This window comes from Mauremys mutica, chromosome 14 (genome assembly GCF_020497125.1).
Source record: "Mauremys mutica isolate MM-2020 ecotype Southern chromosome 14, ASM2049712v1, whole genome shotgun sequence".
NCBI lineage: Eukaryota > Metazoa > Chordata > Testudines > Geoemydidae > Mauremys > Mauremys mutica.
The window spans coordinates 29,565,913-29,584,601 of NC_059085.1; the positions used below are offsets into that span (position 1 = coordinate 29,565,913).

The window sequence follows — 18,689 nt, forward strand, 5'->3', positions numbered from 1 at the left end:
ATTTCTAAGTAAGACTAGATTTTTTTGTTCTGTCTTCAGAATATAAAAGATAAAAGTCAGAAGATTAAAACTCAAACAGGTTTCAGTAAAATTATTTCTGCAGAATCTCCACATACTCAACGAATGTTTCATCAGCCAATTTGAGTTATTTTTCACAAAAAATGAACATACTTTTTGCACATAGTTGCACTTATTAGCACTGCCTTTCTTATTTGTTATATAATTTTTGAGACTGTATTTTTCCAGATGGAAAAACATCCAGCCTCAGTGAACAAAACTCCTGAGTTTACAGAAATTGTAAAGAACACAATCATTAAATCAACAAAGAATCCTGTGGCACCTTATAGACTAACAGGATTAGTCTATAAGGTGCCACAGGATTCTTTGCTGCTTCTACAGAACCAGACTAACATGGCTACCCCTCTGAATCATTAAATCCTTAGTTAAGAAAAGGACTGGTATTTCAAAGTCTGTTTTGGGTTACATAGCACTACTCGTCCAATGAGAAATAAGACTAATTCTAAGGGTCAGATTCTGATACCTTTACTCATAACAAATAATACTTTACTTCACAGTGATCCCATTAACTGGCCCACCTGTAGAGTAAGATGCTATTCAGCATGACTGTGGATGTCAAAATCGGTCTCTAAATATATCTGGCAGGAAAAGACTTGTGTTAATTCAAATAATTCTTGCTTGAAGTACAGTTACTACTTACCTACTGAAATAATACATTTAGATCCATTTGTATTTTCAATTTTATTATATAAACACTTCTGTAGAAAATTAGATTTTTTTAACAAGTGAAAATGTATCAAGTTTACCAAAACACATAGGACAATATTTAAAGTTAACACTGGTAAAATGTGTAGTCTAGAAAAATCCATGGGAATTTAAAGAAAGTTAGTGTGAAAAAGTAAACTAATTAAAAAAACACACAGGAAAATAGTCATTCTAAGATGAACATGTTAAACCCTTTAAGAAAAATACATAGGCTAATAAAGAAACAAGTATCCTATTAATCAATAGGCATTTAAAGTGGAGAATAAATCAGTCTCTTGGTAAATTGGTCATTCTTATCTGGTAATAACATTCCTTCCTCTTGGCTTATTAAATGTAATCTTCTTGAAAAGAAGAACAGAATCTGCAATACAAAGAACAACCAACAGAAGACCAAAGACCTGCAAATAAAAAGAAAACTCTGTTTCCTCCTATGCACATCACAGTTAGTTGTTTATCGTCTTTACCTTTCATTGTAATAACTCATTCATTACCAATTCTGAGCAGATGCAGTTGCTACAGATCACTAAATTGGTCCTGCCCTTCTAAATGTTTCTGGATATTTGATTTGTGATGATTGAGAAATTCAGTGTTCTCCATACTTTAGGTCAGATATGCTGCAATCTCTCATTAAATGACTTTCCCCTTATGCTCTGGCAATCATCTTCACCCTGACCTTGCTTGCCCTTCATCTGTCATCTCAGAATAGGAAGTGACTCAGTCTCCATGGAAACCAGACTACAGACATGCTTCTTTATGTGAGATTATGCTTTCCTCCAGAACCAAATCTCTTATGTCTGTGTAAGGGATGATCTACTTAATGGTTTTGGACTGCAGTAAACACAGTGTTTGCAGATGCAAGGCTAGAAGAAAAAGATATTTTTCTCTTTCAGAAGTTTTGAAGTGAAAAACCTGAATTGACAAGAAGTTACCTATTTAATGTTTAAAATGTGAATACTTGTTATTAAAATGTGGGGCTAACTCATTATAAAATTTCAGTCACAAGGAAGCAAAACAAGTGTCACCTAAGAGTCCTGTTTAGCAATGTCTTTGCTGCAGAGTTAACTTGGGTTCTTATGTGGGTGTTGACCTAAGCCTCTGCCTGTCCACACATAAAGCACCAAGTTTGGTGATGCTTTAAACCTGTGCTAGGTGGTCTGGCTGGGGGTACAGGCTAGACCTCGGGTGCCACTTTAACTTGGGCTGGTAACCCACCCATTTTTCAGTGAAGAAGTCAAATCCCTAAAGTGATGATAGTTCCTTCAATGCCTTCCCACAATTCACTAGGGAAAAAATCATGGAGCAGCTCTGCTCATCACAGCAACCTTGGGATATACTCCCCAGAGGTCTAGCAACACATGTGGATGAGTGGGGTACCAGTGAGGGCACAGTGGGTATGGGTACACAGCAGCTAGGAGGTGTGAATCCCAGCTCGAGTAGACATACATATTAGCTCTGAACTAGTGCACAACAACTAGTAATGTACCCACAGCAGCACAGGTAGCAGCTCAGGCTAGCCGAGCAAGTACAATCCCCCCGACTCCATGGGTACATACTGGGGTGGCTAGCCTGAGGCACTGCTTGTGCCACTGCAACCATGCTGCTATTTTTAGGTGCTAATTTGAGCTGAGCTAGCATGTGTGCATTTACCCATGCTGGGAATCACACCTCCCAGCTGCTGGGTAGAAATATGCAGTAACTTGAGTATGGCTTTGCAGTGTGGCTGCTCATATCTGCACAGCAGTCACTCAAGTTAACAGGTACCCTTTGATCACCAACCCAACTAGCAGCACTAAGCGCCTCTTTGTTACTGTATATTAGCAATTTAAGACCACGTCTATACTTGAGCTAGAGATGTAGCATACATGTGCTAGCATGCTAACTAGTGTAGCTGCACCGGTGTGGAGAGTGTGATGGGCTAGCCATCCCAAGTATGATCCTGCCAAGATCCTAGGTACTTCGGCAGCTAGCCCATGCCACATCTTGTACCACTGTGGCTAAAACTCTGGTCTCAGAGCTAACTCACATACATCTACTCAAGCTGGAAATTACTTCTCCAGCTAGGGGCGCACACACTCTCAGTATCACTTGGAGTCCTGTTAGATGCTTTGTGTGCTAAACTACACAGTTACATAAACCACTTCTAGATAATCTGTTCTTTGGGTGGCAGTATTTTCTCTAATTTTAGTTATAAACACTGGAATGGACCATGATCACAAGCATGCTTTAAAAACTGTTTTGTTGTCATCTTTAGCAAAAACAAAACAAAACTAAGTATTCTTTTTCAAATTAGCTAAATATGATAATCTGTAACGCTATATTTTAAGATTTGCTCTGCTTTTACACTTTATCTGCTTATTACTCATTTCTTCATGTGACAGTCCTCCATTTGTACTTGAAGGGAGGGGAGAAGTACTGACTCTTTACTCAGATGTTCCTGTATCAAATGATAACACACAGGATGTCTAATATTTAAGATAGTAAAGGTAATTTAGCAAATGCAGTTCAAATGAGATGCATTCTAAAACATGTCATCTAGAATTCTAACTTTTCAACTCTATTTGATACACAATATGAACAGTTTCAAAATAATAGTAATTTAGTAATAATAAATCATTGGTGAACATTATCTGAAGGAGACAATAATTCACCTCATTCCTCTTTCTTGAATGTAGGCAAGAAAAATTGGTAATTAGCTTTGCTAATTAACATCAGCTAAGAATCTAGCCCTTTATATTTAATCATGAGACACATTTGGAAAGCAAATGCCAGAGAAACAAGGTAAACACTTCTGACTAAAAATTATAGTTTCTTATGTTCTCAAAGACAAAACAATCCAAGAACCTTTTTCAATTGCTCTAGTTCACTCTCAGCAAGTCGTGCACAACCATTATTTATATTATGCAATTTGGGCCTTTTTCAGTTTTTCTTCAGAATGTTCACTCCCCCAAGATTTCGTTATTTGACATGGTCATTCTCTGTTAGATAGAAAAAGAATGCTTGTGTCTTAGCTGTCACCCAGGAGGAACTATCCTTTACTATTTCAGTGCATATCACTTGGCCTGAGTGCCTGGACTCAGATCTGAAAAGAATCTGGTGTTTTTTCTTAAGTGCACCCCCTTTCTGTGACATGGTTACTGCTAAAATGCATTACTTTGTCTTAAGTGTACTAGTGAAGATTTCATTTCTTTTAGAATGGGAGTTTGTTGTTTTAGTTTTAGTAAACAACCTGCTCATAATAGGATGAACGGGGTCTTTGGACATGACTAAATCCAGATTTGTAAAAACAATTTCTCAAGTGTGTAAGGGGTGGGGAGAGAGAATCTGCTTCTCTCCCTCCTGGCAATTGTAATATCCTTATTCATTTTGCCCAAATATCTGTTTTATTAGGCTTGGCTTTAATCTCCTGCATCGTGGCAGCCAATAATAAGTCCTCAATCTTTTTATCCTGAATATGTGCAGTGCTTTCTGCTGCTGTAGCTTTTAACTCAACTTTAAATTCTAGAGATTGCTCACACAGGAGCCAATCCTATCAAATGTTTAATCAATCCAGCACAGTCACTTATTTTGGAATATTTGTAAAACTTTCTTTTAATTTGCTTCAGTTGTCAGCACTGGAACAAAATGACAGCTTTGCACACTATGGCTCATAGCTGTATGTATGAAGAACTCAGTGTGTGAGTTCCTGTTTTTATTGTTTGACATATTTTAAAATGTCAAAAATTAGGACAGATTTATTTTGAGGAAAAAAACAGTAATATTTGTTACACAAGAATAACTAAATATTTAAACATTTAAGCCATCTCAATTTTAATAGTATAATTTATTATTAACCACTATAAATTCCCCTACTTACTCCTCCAACCAGAGTCCCAGTCGTAGTCTTGATTATTATTGCACACAGGCACACAATGATAAAGAACAAAACTGCAATCAATGAGTTGAAAATATCCTGAAAATATATTATAAAACATAATTAACTTTCATTAAAGTACATGGCTAACAAATACTGAAATGTGTACTTGCAGCATATAGCAGTCTTATTTTACTCCTTGAAGGAAGTCAGTGAAAAAATATATTTGTCATGCTTAAAAACATTAAATGATTGCAAATATTCCCAACGTTGTTATTACCTGCCAAGAAACAAAATCTTTTTGCCACTGAAATGGGATTAGGTAATGTCCAAATCTAATCTAGAGTGACACCAAGTGGCATGATACTAAAAATTGCATTCCTGAAATACCCCCCTTTGTCTGAGCCCTGGTCTACACTATGAATTTTATGTCTGGGTGTTTTATTCATTTGATATTGTTAGTAGTGAGAATTTTTGTAATGCTAATATATTCATTATTTAAAAGATTAGCTCAATTTAAAACAAAAGAATTAATACAAGAGAGCGATTATGATCTTTTTCCCTAGGCAGAACTGTACAGTAGCTGCATCTTACCTTTGCAGAACTGGTGCTTACATTTTTTGGAAATAATATGGAGCCTGTTCACAACTGTTAATTAATTAGGCACTAGCACAACACTTGTTTTTATGCATAAATCACGAAACACATACACACACACACTTGCATTTTAAAAGATACAAATCAATACTTACAGCTAAAGGCCAAAAGAAGAATTTCATCTTTTTATCTAGTTTGAGCAAGTAGAGCAGAAAGAATAACACAGTGATGACAAATTCCATGACTGCAAGTGCTATAAAGGCTTCATGGGATTTCGAGGCAGCAAAACAGACGAATGTTACAAATGCAACAACCTGGAAGAATAACGGCAGAATTACTAACGTCCTCCACGGGCATTTGAGCATGGGGTCAGCATGTTGCTCTGTACCCCGTGCCAGGCTGCCCGGCCCCGCGCTGGCCCCGTCTCTGCTCATTCAGGGACCGACTTGAAGCCCATTACAGCCACTGGGACACTTAATTTACTTCAGGGGGGTTTAGCGGACGGCAGTGGGCGCTGCGCACCGCTCGGCCCGCCCCGCCCGCGCCCCAGGGGCTCGCCCGGCGCCTCCGCCCAGCCAGCCTGTCCTCGTACCAGGCGGGCGATTTTCAGCGCCCCCGGCAGGGAGCGGGGGTAGCCGGTGTTCACCTCCACCATGGCGCGCGGGGGCGCGGGACCGGGCGGCGGCTGCTGCTGCTGCGGGGCGGTGCCGGAACCAACGCCAGCGGCCGTTGGGCGCGCGCGCGTCTGAGCGGCCCGCGCGCACAGAAGGGGTTGGGCAGGGGAGACCAGGGTCGCTCGTGCAGCTCCACCTAAACCCAGCCCTGAGGCACAGCCAGCCTGCTGCTGCCCACTCTCCAGCCCCCACCTCTGTATGCCAACTCCAGACAGCCCCCCCAGCCCTGTATAGCTAACCCCCCCTCTCCAGCCCCCCTATAGCTAACCCCCTCCCCCCCGCAGAGCCAGCTTCCCACAACCCTCCACCTCCTGTATAACCCCCCCACCCCTGTATAGCTAACCCCCTCCCACTCTCCAGCGCCCCCCTACAGCTAACCCCCTCCCCCCGCAGAGCCAGCTTCCCACAACCCTCCACCTCCTGTATAAACCCCCACCCCTGTATAGCTAACCCCCTCCCACTCTCCAGCCCCCCCTACAGCTAATCTCCTCCCCCCGCAGAGCCAGCTTCCCACAACCCTCCACCTCCTGTATAACCCCCCACCCCTGTATAGCTAACCCCCTCCCACTCTCCAGCCCCCTCTATAGCTAACCCCCTCCCCCCGCAGAGCCAGCTTCCCACAACCCTCCACCTCCTGTATAACCCCCCAGCCCTGTATAGCTAACCCCCCCACTCTCCAGCCCCCCCTATAGCTAATCCCCTCCCCCCCCCGCAGAGCCAGCTTCCCACAACCCTCCACCTCCTGTATAACCCCCCACCCCTGTATAGCTAACCCTCTCCCATTCTCCAGCCCCCTCTATGTATAGCTAACCCACCCACTCTCCAGCCCCACTACTCTATAGCTAACCCCCTCCCCCCGCAGAGCCAGCTTCCCACAACCCTCCACCTCCTGTATAACCCCCCACCCCTGTATAGCTAACCCCCCCCACTCTCCAGCCCCTCCATAGCTAACCCCCTCCCCCCCGCAGAGCCAGCTTCCCACAACCCTCCACCTCCTGTATAACCCCCCCACCCCTGTATAGCTAACCCCCCCATTCTCCAGCCCCCTCTATAGCTAACCCCCTCCCGCAGAGCCAGCTTCCCACAACCCTCCACTTCCTGTATAAACCCCCCAACTCTCCATCCCCCCACCCCTGTATAGCTAACCCCCTCCCACTCTCCATCGCCATAGAGCCAACTTCATACTACCCCGCCTCCAGACCTCCACCCCTGTACAGCTAACCCCTTTCAGCCCCCCATAGAGCCAACTTCCTACCACCCTCCACCTCCTGTAAACACCCCCTGCAACATTCCAGCCCCCCACCCGTGTATAGCTAACCCCTTCCCACTCTCCAGCCCTCCCCCCGCAAAGCCAACTTCCTACAATCCTCCACCTCCTGTATAAACAACCCCCCTGAAACTCTGCAGCCTCCTCCCCCCGCCCGCGTAAAGCCAACTTCCTGCAACTCTCTCGTAGTCCCTACAAGTGCACTGCGTTCACCATTTATCAGGTACTGTATATAGGTTCCATTAGCAGATAGGGAACAAGTGACTTGGATACCAACGCAGATAGGTTCCCCTGCAGGCCCTGCAATGGAAGCATTGCCGCGCTGTTGCTCCTGTAAGAAAACTAGAACGTGAAATTGACTAGCAACAAAATGAAACTGACTAATTTATTTTCATTGTCCAGCCTGAGTTGCAAAAAAGTAAAGAAGCCCCAGGCAGGGTGAACAGCACGTCAGTTCTTAGTTTGAATAGCCTGTGTTGCTGTTTTTAACTTAAGCAGAATTTTTACTGCAACCACCTTCTTGAATGAATGAGCATCTGCCAAAACGTAAGAAATAAACTTATAAAACAGGCGCATTATTAGTGTGCACTGTGTCTTTAAGGGCCAGGCTGGAAGGCTTCCGGCAGTACTTTGTCAAGCCTGGTTGCTCAATGCATTGCTCAGTGCTTAATACAGTAGCGGAGGTGGGATCATACAGGAAGCAAAACATTACAGCAGCGGAAATGCGACCTGTTGGGATCCGGGAAGCTCTATGCGGGTCGAGTCTTATACCTAAATCTTAGAGCTCAGAGCTATCGGAGATGGGCCATGTGGTTATTGAAATCGTTGTGGATCCGGCCTCTCCTAAGCCCTCAGTGTACCAGGGGCGCTCAAGCTGGCCTCGGGTTTTGTAGCTGGAAGCGCCAGCGGAAGCACTTGCTACTTCCACTGATGGGTCATCGCAGCCTCTGCATGGCCGGCTGCTCCCAGGATGCCTCATGTACGTCTGGTACTTCTGCAGCATGAACCGTTTAGTTGTGTTTAAAAAGATTATTGATGCCACCCTTGTGCCCTGGTATTTGGAGCATCAGGAATCTCTCGCGCTGTCTCTCAGTAGATTTATTATTTGAGATGAAAGTACTGGAGAGAGAGAGAGAGAGAGAGAGAAAAAACAAACGCCACTTCATTCCCCGAAATAGGTTGATGGTTATTGCTTTTCACAAAGAAATAGCTGATGCTTATTTGAAAGGTATTTGAGAAAATGCATTTGATCTAGTGGCTATGGTGGCGGTCGTTTATTAAACATTGTTGCTGTGGTCCTTGATTTATCTTTTCTTAAGTATGTACATTAAATCTGCTGATCGCAATAGGCAGCCTCTATTAGTGTTTGGCCTCCCGCAGATTACTCATGAAGGAGGAATTACGAAGGAGGAACCCACCTGCCAAATGGGGAAGTTTTAAAAACAAAATGAAATGCAATATATTGAAAAAGTTTCATGCCTTGCAAATATATCCCCTACTCTTCATTTCTAGAAAACAGGATGAACTGTGGCTTTTTTTGTTTGTTTGTTTTTGTAGTAGAAAGGAAGAGGCAGTTTTTGAAATGTTGAGCAATCAGGAACTTTCAAAACCCTTTTATGGCACTAGTCAGTACTTGTAAAGCAAGTATCCATCTCTACTTCTCTATTAAGATGCACACATGAACAATATACTGTAATTAAATGCCCTGAGTCCTTGGTCACCTATACACAGTGAACAAAGGTGCAGTGAACATTGTAAAGGGACATTATCAAATTGCAATCCAGTCAATTTCAGAAAACAAGTTAAAAGTAGTTTTAATTATACCTGTTCTGAGTCTCCTATCAATTGAAAATTTTTTTTTTACAATCACAAAATTCCCTGATTTTAATATGGTTTCCCTCCACTGTGAGAGAAGCCCAAACTGAGAGAACCTGACTTTGCACAGGCTCTGGAATCTGCACTACCTGTTTGAATTGTGGAACTGTGGTTTGTCGTTCTGCACACAAAGTTCTGTCAAAGGTGCATAGTATCTGTTTTTCTCTACTCTTTTCAGTGATAGTTTATCTTAGATGTTACTTGTAACAATAGTAGCTACAAATTTTTAGATGGACGAGTGACTTTTAAATTGAAAATGTCTCCTTAGTATCTAAGTTCCAGATCCTGCAGAGATCTCTGCTGACTGTGAAGTCTATGGTGCTTTGTTCAGGCACAAGGATCTGCCAATAATTCATTGCAGGTTTGGGGCCTATTTTCTTATGGTGAAAATAAGAACTAACAAAGAAACAACCATACATAATAAATAATCCTACTCAATGAAGGTAGGAGCCAGCCATTTGACTACTTGTAGTGTATAAATATAAAGTAAAGCATATGAATTATAGCCATGGGAGTTTAATGTAACATGTTTACTGTAACTTATAACTCCTATACCTAAAACTCATTAATATATTCATTCTTACAAGAGTCCTGATAGTGGCTTGGATATACAGTCTAAGAGCAGTTTCCTAGTTCTTCTAACCGTGTTTCTTCCTGTTCTAGATAAACACCTCATTAATGAAGGAGAGAAAAAGACAGTTGTAAGTATAATATTTTGCTCAGAAAAATGTATTTAGTATATTATTATTGCAATATAATTATATTATGGAAATGTCCAAAGGCTAATGACTGGGTCTTAGTGTGAGCTGGTGCACGAATCTAGAGTCTTATCCTGCATTTTGTTCCAGGCAGGCAGACCCTTGCTGAAATCATTGAGGTAACTTAAAAGAAAATCAAGAGGATTTCATGCAGGGGCTGCTCATGTGGAACACAAGTCGCTTGGTCAGGGCCACAGAAGTAATAGTCAGCATTCTGAATGTAGCCTCCTTCATTTACATTACAAGTATTTTGGCTGTAAATTCTAAGTACTCAATTCATGGTGTTTTAAATCTAATTATTTTATGAACTATTAGTAGATGGTTAGACAAAATACTTTTCACTCATTTTAGAACCCTGGATGGCTAAAAGAAATTGTAATTTGCCTGAGAAAAAATCTATTTATGGGTGTAGAAGTGATAACATTTAATGTACAGTAAATTGTATTCAAAGTCAGCGTAAGGCCTTTTGGGGTGAAATTTAACAGTGTGGATGGCTGTGTAATGGGTGCTGTAAAAGGTGCAGCAGCACTGCAGGGAAACCTGTGCAACCCTGCGTGCCATGGAAAGGGGTTCTGCACTTCTGGAAAGGATGTTGTGGTAGGGAGTTCGGATTGGGTGGTGCAGATCCAGTAGCCCAAAGCCTGCAGGCGTTGAATCAAACTCTTATTATCTTAATAGCCACACTAACTATAACAGGGCATATGGGACTGGGTGCAGATGTGCAGTTGCAAACAGGATTTTGAAAATCTGTCCAGTTGAAGCCAATATGTATCAGTTTGCACACGTAAGGCCCAAAACTGTACTGGCAACTTATATCTTTAGACATTAAAGGTCTGATTCCCCACTGTGTTGTTCCATGTTTATTCCAGCACAAAACTCCATTCCTTTCAACATGTCACTCCATTGTAAAGCTTCTACAATGCAATAGTGAATCAAGACCCGAACTCTTGAAGTTTAGGTGTTCTCTTGGAAATGCCTTAACTATATTGACACTAGAATTTGCTCTAGTGGATTTATAATGCTAATGGATTATTTTTAGGCTATAAGTATGTGTTTCTACATTTGCTGTCAGTTATTTCTTTGCAGTAGCATTCATTTAGTATTGAAAGATAGATGTCCTCTTTCACCAGATCTGTGTTGAGGGGAATATTGCAAGTGGAAAAACAACATGCCTGGATTATTTTGCCAAAACTACCAGCATTGAGGTATGGGGCTTGAAATGTCTTAATGTTCAATCAGGTCAACAAAAGTTTTTCTATTTATAGCATTGACAGTATTCAAGTCTACTGCAGTATTTCCCAAGATTAAATGAGAGTAAGATAAATTTAAAGGCACACTGTCAAACATTTTCTAATTTTTAAACTCTTAGCAATAGTCTCAGAAGTTTAAAAACAATAATTCTTCTTCGAGTGATTGCTCCTATGCATTCCAGTCAGGTGTGTGCGCGCCGCGCGTGCACGGCTCTTCGGAACATTTTTACCCTAGCAACTCCAGCGGGCCGGCTGGCGCCCCCTGGAGTGGCGCCACTATGGCGCCTGTTATATACCCCAGCCGGCCCGTCCGCTCCTCAGTTCCTTCTTACCGCACGTGACGGCCAGTTGGAACTGTGGAGTGCTCTCTGTCCTCCACAACCCTAGCTCTCGCTACTTTTTCTGTACATAGTTGTTTCATTACTTAGTGTAGATAGTTCGTTCAGTTAGTTAGATAGTTTTAGGATAAGGATAAGGGGGATTTTCCCCCCTTTTCCTCTACCGGTGCGGGCTCATGCCCAAGGCACCGGGCTTTAAGCCCTGCGCATCTTGCCAGCGGCATATGCCAGTCGGGGATCCGCACGACTCCTGTCTCCGTTGCCTCGGGGAGAGTCACAGGACAGATAAGTGCCCTATGTGTTCGGCATTTAAGCCCCGGACGCGTAAGGAGCGGGACATTCGCCTGAAGCAGCTCCTGATGGAGGCATCGCTCCAGCCCCCGGCACCGACCGCGCCGGCACCGAGGGCTTCATCGGCGCGTAGCGCACCGGTGGCCCCGAGCCGCTCCGGCACCGAGGCTCCTCGACCTCAGCCAGCGGCACCGGCGACCCGGCACCGCTCCCTCTCACCATCCAGGAAGCGTAAGCCGGCGAAAACAGCTGCAAAGACCCATGCTGAGGGTCCTATCACCCAGCCACCTCCACCGCCTCCGGTACCGGCTGTGGCCGTGCACCGAGCCGTTGACTCCGGCGCCGCAAGGGCCATCGAGTCCGGCACCGCCATGCTCCCCGGCGCCGACCGCGGTTGAGCTGCAGCTGCCATCCACGCCTGAGACCTTCTCAACGGCGCGGGAGCTCATAGAGCTCACAGAAGCACCGAGCTCCCCGGCACCGCCGGTGCGGGCTGTTGTATCGGCGGGAAAGCCGGCAATGATTCGGCCCCCTTCTCCGGACGGACGGCACAGACGGCGCTCCCGGTCTTGTTCCCGGTCCCGACGAAGGTCACCGTCCCGCCGCTCAAGATCCCGGCACCGCTCACCATCGCGGTACCGGTCGCCGTCTCGACGCCGGTCGCAGTCCCGGTACCGTTCAACATCGCGGTACCGGTCGCACTCCCGGCGTCGCTCCAGGTCCCGATCGCCTTCGCGTCGGCACCGACGGAGGTCCGCTTCCCGGTACCGTTCCCGGCACCGTGACTCTCGCAGCCGCTCCCGGCACCGCCGGTCCAGATCCAGGTCGAGCTCCCGGCACCGCGGCGGACGTTGGTCTCGGTCACCATCCCGGTACCGTGACGACAGGCACCGATCCTCGGCACCGTCCGGGGACAGGCTGCCACTTTCGATGGCGCAGTCCATCAGCGCCTCTGCACCCCCATGGCCATCTCGCCCCGCGTCGGTCGCTTCCGGGGCAGGCAGCAACGGGCACCTTCCGCCTGCTCCGCATGGTCAACCTCAGGGGGCACAGCAGTGGGACTTCTGGGTCCCCTGGGCCCAATACGAGACTCAGGGGGTGCCTTTCCCTCCAAGGGCCCCTGCCTCCGAGCGCAGGGTACCAGAGACCACCATAAGTAGACCGCCCCCTTCGCCACCGGGTTCGGTTTCGATACCGCCTGACCCCCAGAGGCATCCTCAGCCCGAGCCAGCCGACCAACCGTTAGAAGATCCATCTACGGAGGCTGTAGTCCAGGGCTTATCCTCGTTGTCGTCACCTGACGAGGCGGTGGCCGGAGAATCTGCCACAGATCCTCCACCAATAGACATGAGGACCCACCAAGACCTGCTTCGCCGCGTGGCAAAGGCCATCGATCTCCCCGTGGCGGAGGTCCAGGAGGACGAGGACCCAGTGACGAACGTCATTGGAGCGGAGGCTCCAGTACGGGTGGCCTTACCGTTCATCCGTACGATCCAAAAGAACGCCACGACAATCTGGCAGTCACCGGCGTCCGTCCCTTCTACTGCCCGCGGGGTCGAGCGAAAGTACTCCGTCCCCCCCACGGGATATGAGTATCTGTATACTCGGCCCCAGACTCGTTGGTCATACAGTCGGTCAACGACAGGGAGAGGCATGGTCAGCCCGCCCCAGCGCCGAAGTCTAAGGAGGCGAGGCGGATGGATCTGTTGGGCCGCAAGGTCTACTCTGCTGGCAGTCTGCAACTTCGGATCGCCAATCAGATGGCTCTCCTTGCCAGGTACGCCTATGACATCATGGTGTCCCTGGCGAAGTTTACAGAACTGCTCCCAACAGCCTCCCGCCAGGAGTTCTCGGCGCTGTTGGACGAAGGGAAAAAATCTTCCAGGTCCTCCATCCAGGCCGCTCTTGACTCCGCGGACTCGGGAGCAAGGACCCTGGCCTCAGGAGTGACTATGAGGCGCATCTCCTGGCTGCAGTCCTCCACCCTACCACCGGAGGTGCAGTACACGCTGCAGGACCTGCCTTTTGATACTCAGGGTCTGTTCTCGGAAAAAACTGATTCCCGGGTCCAGACCCTGAAGGACGGTCGCATAGCCATCCGCACTCTCGGGATGCATACACCGGCAACACAGCGCAGATCCTTCAGGCAGCAACCCTCCCGGCCTTTCAGTCAGCCACGGTACCGTCCCTACAACAGCAGGCGGCCTGGCCAAAATCGCCGTCGACCATCCGGCAACAGACGCAACCAGGCCCAGGCCCCTTCCAAGGCCCCTCCAGGGTCCAAACAGGCCTTTTGATGGGACGCCCGAGGACGGCCCATCACTCTTCCTACCGGATCCTACCCTTTTGTTTTACAACCACCTTTCCCATTTCTTTTCGGCGTGGTCCCAAATAACAACGGACAACTGGGTGCTTCAAACAGTCCAATCGGGATACCGCCTTCAGTTTGTTTCGCCCCCCCTTCCCACCCACCCTCCCAGTCCCTCTTCAGGGACCCCTCTCACGAGCAACTCCTCTTACAAGAGGTCCAGACTCTGTTGAGCGTGGGTGCCATAGAGGCAGTGCCTCAAGACAGGCGGGGCAGGGGATTCTATTCCCGATATTTTCTCATCCCCAAAGCGAAAGGAGGGCTACGTCCTATCCTGGACCTTCGAGAGCTGAACAAGTATCTGCTCAAGCCCAAGTTTCGCATGGTCACCCTGGGGACCATCATTCCCTCTCTGGATCCGGGAGACTGGTTTGCCGCCCTCGACATGAAGGACGCGTACTTCCATGTCGCGATCTACCCTCCCCATCGACGCTACCTACGTTTCGTGGTCAACAACGCACACTACCAGTTCGCGGTGTTACCATTCGGCCTATCCACCGCACCGAGGGTGTTTACCAAGTGCATGGCAGTGGTTGCCGCAGCCCTCCGCCGTCGTCATATACACGTCTACCCGTATCTCGACGACTGGCTGGTTCGCGGAACGTCTCGGCGGCTGATAATGGACCAGATGACAGAAATCCTGTCTCTATTTCAACGGCTCGGTCTTCTCATCAATGCCGAGAAGTCCTCCTTAATTCCGTCGCTGCGGATGGAGTTCATTGGAGCGGTTCTCGACTCCAAGTTGGCCAGGGCCTGCCTACCGCGATCTCGGCACCAGACACTGGTCTCCGTCATTCGAGGCCTCGTCACCTTTCCTACCACGACGGTGCGATCCTGCCTCCGCCTCCTGGGCCACATGGCATCCTGTACGTATGTCACCGCGTACGCGCTGCTCCACCTTCGCCCGTTCCAGTCCTGGCTAGCGTCGGTGTACCGCCCGCATCGAGACCCTGTCGACATGGTGGTCACGGTCACCAAGCCAACCCTCGAGTCCCTCAGCTGGTGGCTAGACCCAGGCGTCGTGTGTGCGGGAGTCCCGTTTCACCCTCCTCGCCCATCCGCCACTCTGACCACGGATGCCTCAGCGCTCGGCTGCGGGGCTCACACCCAAGATCTTTGGTCACCCCAAGAGCTCGCTCTGCACATCAACATCCGCGAGCTGCGAGCGATCCGTTTGGCGTGTCACACCTTCCGCACCCGCCTGCAAGGCAGCTGCGTGACAGTGTTCACGGACAACACGACAGCGATGTTCTACGTGAACAAGCAGGGCGGAGCCCGCTCCTCCCTCCTCTGCAAGGAAGCGCTGCTCCTGTGGGACTTCTGCGTGACCCACTCGATTCACCTGGAAGCATCCTTTCTTCTGGGAGTGCAGAACACGCTGGCCGACCATCTCAGCAGGTCGTTCCTCTCCCACGAGTGGTCCCTCCGTCCAGATGTCGTGCATACAATCTTCCAGAGGTGGGGGTTTCCCCAAATAGATCTATTTGCCTCCAAAGAGAACAGGAAGTGCCACTTGTTTTGCTCGTTCCGAGGTCACTCGCCAGGCTTCCTGTCAGATGCCTTCCTTTACTCCTGGAAGGATCACCTCTTCTACGCCTTCCCTCCGTTCCCGCTCGTGCACCGAGTGCTACAGAAGCTTCGGAGGGACACGTCATACTCGTAGCTCCGGCCTGGCCGAGGCAGCACTGGTACACCCTGCTGCTCGAGCTCTCCGTTCGGGATCCCATCCCCCTTCCGTTATGGCCGGACCTCATCACGCAGGACTTCGGCAGACTCCACCATCCGAACCTGCGGTCCCTCCATCTTACAGCTTGGTACCTGCATGGTTGACCCACGCGGAGAGGGACTGTTCGGCGGCGGTACAGCAAGTCCTGCTAGAGAGTAGAAAGCCTTCCACTCGCTCCACCTACCTTGCGAAATGGAAGTGATTCGCGCTCTGGTGTGACCAACGAGGCCTCAATCCCTTCGTAGTCCCTGTCCCTACCATCCTGGACTACCTCTGGTACCTTAAGGAGCAAGGTCTTGCGGTCTCCTCCTTGAGAGTACACCTGGCAGCAGTGTCCGCCTTTCGTCCATCTATGGGAGGTCGGTCCGTCTTCTCCAACCAGATGGTTTCCCGCTTCCTTAAAGGCCTGGACCACTTGTACCCGCCGGTGCGGCGTCCTGCCCCGACCTGGGATTTGAACCTCGTTCTGGCCAAGCTTATGGGACCGCCCTTCGAGCCTCTAGCCACGTGCTCTCTGCTCTACCTCTCCTGGAAGACAGCCTTCCTCGTCGCAATTACATCAGCGAGACGAGTCTCTGAGCTCCGTGCTCTGACGGTTGGTCCACCATACACCGTCTTCCACGGAGACAAGGTGCAGCTTCGACCACACCCGGCCTTCCTCCCTAAGGTGGTGTTGGCCTTCCACCTCAACCAGGAGATCTTCCTCCCGGTCTTCTTCCCGAAGCCGCATGCCTCACCTCGTGAGCAACAGCTTCACACCCTGGATGTCCGCAGGGCGCTTGCCTTTTACATCGAGCGGACGAAGCCCTTCCGACGTTCGACCCAGCTGTTTATAGCAGTCGCCGACCGCATGAAGGGCGAGCCGGTCTCCTCGCAGCGAATTTCCTCATGGGTTACGGCATGTATTCGGACGTGCTACGAGCTTGCTCGCGTGCCACCATGCCGCCTCACTGCTCACTCGACGAGAGCGCACACCTCGTCGGCCGCCTTCCTGGCCCATGTCCCCATCCAGGACATCTGTAGAGCGGCTACCTGGTCTTCTGTCCACACCTTCGCCTCCCACTACGTGTTGGTGCAGCAATCAAGAGACGATGCAGCCTTCGGCTCCGCAGTATTACACTCCGCCACGTCTCACTCCGACCCCACCGCTTAGGTAAGGCTTGGGAATCACCTGACTGGAATGCATAGGAGCAATCACTCGAAGAAGAAAAGACGGTTACTCACCGTAGTAACTGTTGTTCTTCGAGATGTGTTGCTCCTATCCATTCCAGACCCGCCCTCCTTCCCCACTGTCGGAGTAGCCGGCAAGAAGGAACTGAGGAGCGGACGGGCCGGCTGGGGTATATAACAGGCGCCATAGCGGCGCCACTCCAGGGGGCGCCAGCCGGCCCGCCAGAGTTGCTAGGGTAAAAATGTTCCGAAGAGCCGTGCACGCGCGGCGCGCACACACCTGACTGGAATGGATAGGAGCAACACATCTCGAAGAACAACAGTTACTACGGTGAGTAACCGTCTTTTTTCTTTCTTGATGTTGCCCTTTTTCATTTGGCAACCAATAATTGTCTTTGTTTTTAGTTAATGGAATGGAAGCCAGTGTGATGGATTGTATTTTTTACTACATTTGTGCTCGGGTTAATTGTTGCCTCGATCCTACAATCGCACACTCATAGCTTTGCTCATGTAAAATAGGCTGGGGCTGCCTACTTGATTAAATATATATTTGAGTGTTTCCATAATTGAGGTCTGAGTTAGTATTAGTTTCTTGGAATATTGTAAACTGCTGCTACAGAGTCAGTGGAAGAAGCAATATATATATTGGGAAAATTCTTAGTTGTTGAGTGGCAGATATAAAATATATACAATTCAAAAATATTCAACAATGGAACATAGTATATTCTGTAGATCAAATTTTGTCCCTCAATAAACTAACCATAACCAATAGAGCTACCATTTTTATTCACTGCGTTTTTAAAAATCTTAAATGGATCTCATAATAAGCAAAGTCAGAGACAATTCACGTAATTAAACTAAAATAATTCAGGTAAAGATATGCTGGTTTGTTGGGAAAAATACATTTGTATAATTCCTTTTTGGAAGTTTGTCAGACATGAGAGTTGATCCCACATTCCATTGGCAAAATGCTTTTGGATGAGGAAAAGACAAACCTCTTGTTAATATTGTAATTGCTTTAACCAAAACAAATTCAGAATAAACTTCAGGAAGCATTTATTTATGTGTACATAAAATCTTAAAGGTGTTGATAGGTCTGCTAAGAAGAATATTAATACAAAAATCTAGGATTCTTCATAGGGATACTTAGTATTAAGACAGGTTTCAGAGTAGCAGCCGTGTTAGTCTGTATTCGCAAAAAGAACAGGAGTACTAGTGGCACCTTAGAGACTAACAAATTTATTTCAGCATGAGCTTTCGTGAGCTACAGCTCACTTCTTCGCTTCCTGTTGGTATGCATACTTCCACCTTTTCATGTTCTCTGTATGTATAAATATCTCCTGTCTGTGTGTTCCATTCTATGCATCCGAAGAAGTGAGCTGTAGCTCACGAAAGCTCATGCTGAAATAAATTTGTTAGTCTCTAAGGTGCCACTAGTACTCCTGTTTTTTTAGTATTAAGAGGGATGAATTGAGTTGAATAAATAGCCAGTAGCCCAAAATGTTGTTGTTTTTTTTAAAATATGTATACAGTGCAAAAATTTAAAAAGTAAATGCATGTAGTTTAGATAGCTAATCTCAGACTCACACTAAGATCTTAAAAGTCCTTTATGCCCTGATCATGTAGTTTGGTGGATCCTCATGCCCACATGGAGACCCCCTGGAGATGCTTGTGGTTTTAGCTACTTAGGGCAGACTAGACCTTCTTTTTCTGTCTAATTTTGATTATTATTAAAGTTCTAA

General features: G+C 47.4%; 2 protein-coding genes across 7 annotated transcripts in view; one reads left to right on the forward strand and one right to left on the reverse strand.

The window, feature by feature from the left end:
* Positions 1 to 911: 911 nt before the first annotated feature.
* LOC123349020 (chemokine-like factor) lies at positions 912 to 6,108 on the reverse strand. The gene is made up of 4 exons (XM_044986756.1): positions 5,823 to 6,108; positions 5,386 to 5,544; positions 4,637 to 4,732; positions 912 to 1,181 (listed from the first exon to the last, which is right to left on the reverse strand). Exons 1-4 carry the CDS (start codon positions 5,883 to 5,885, stop codon positions 1,077 to 1,079), a joined length of 423 nt encoding a protein of 140 aa, XP_044842691.1. The 5' UTR covers positions 5,886 to 6,108; the 3' UTR covers positions 912 to 1,076.
* An 880-nt stretch (positions 6,109 to 6,988) lies between these two features.
* Positions 6,989 to 18,689, forward strand: part of TK2 (thymidine kinase 2) — a 32,580-nt gene continuing 20,879 nt past the window's right edge. Inside the window, exons 1-3 of one of the 6 annotated variants that reach the window (XM_044987475.1) lie at positions 6,990 to 7,394; positions 9,710 to 9,747; positions 10,935 to 11,009. Coding sequence is in view for 4 of the 6 variants with exons in the window: in XM_044987471.1 (XP_044843406.1) it covers positions 7,979 to 8,150; positions 9,710 to 9,747; positions 10,935 to 11,009 (285 nt within the window). In the remaining 2 variants the exon portion in view is untranslated. Of the gene's footprint in view, positions 7,395 to 7,858; positions 8,151 to 8,259; positions 8,400 to 9,709; positions 9,748 to 10,934; positions 11,010 to 18,689 lie in introns of those variants that run through there. The other 5 variants (XM_044987471.1, XM_044987470.1, XM_044987476.1 and 2 more) reach the window with 5 other exon arrangements.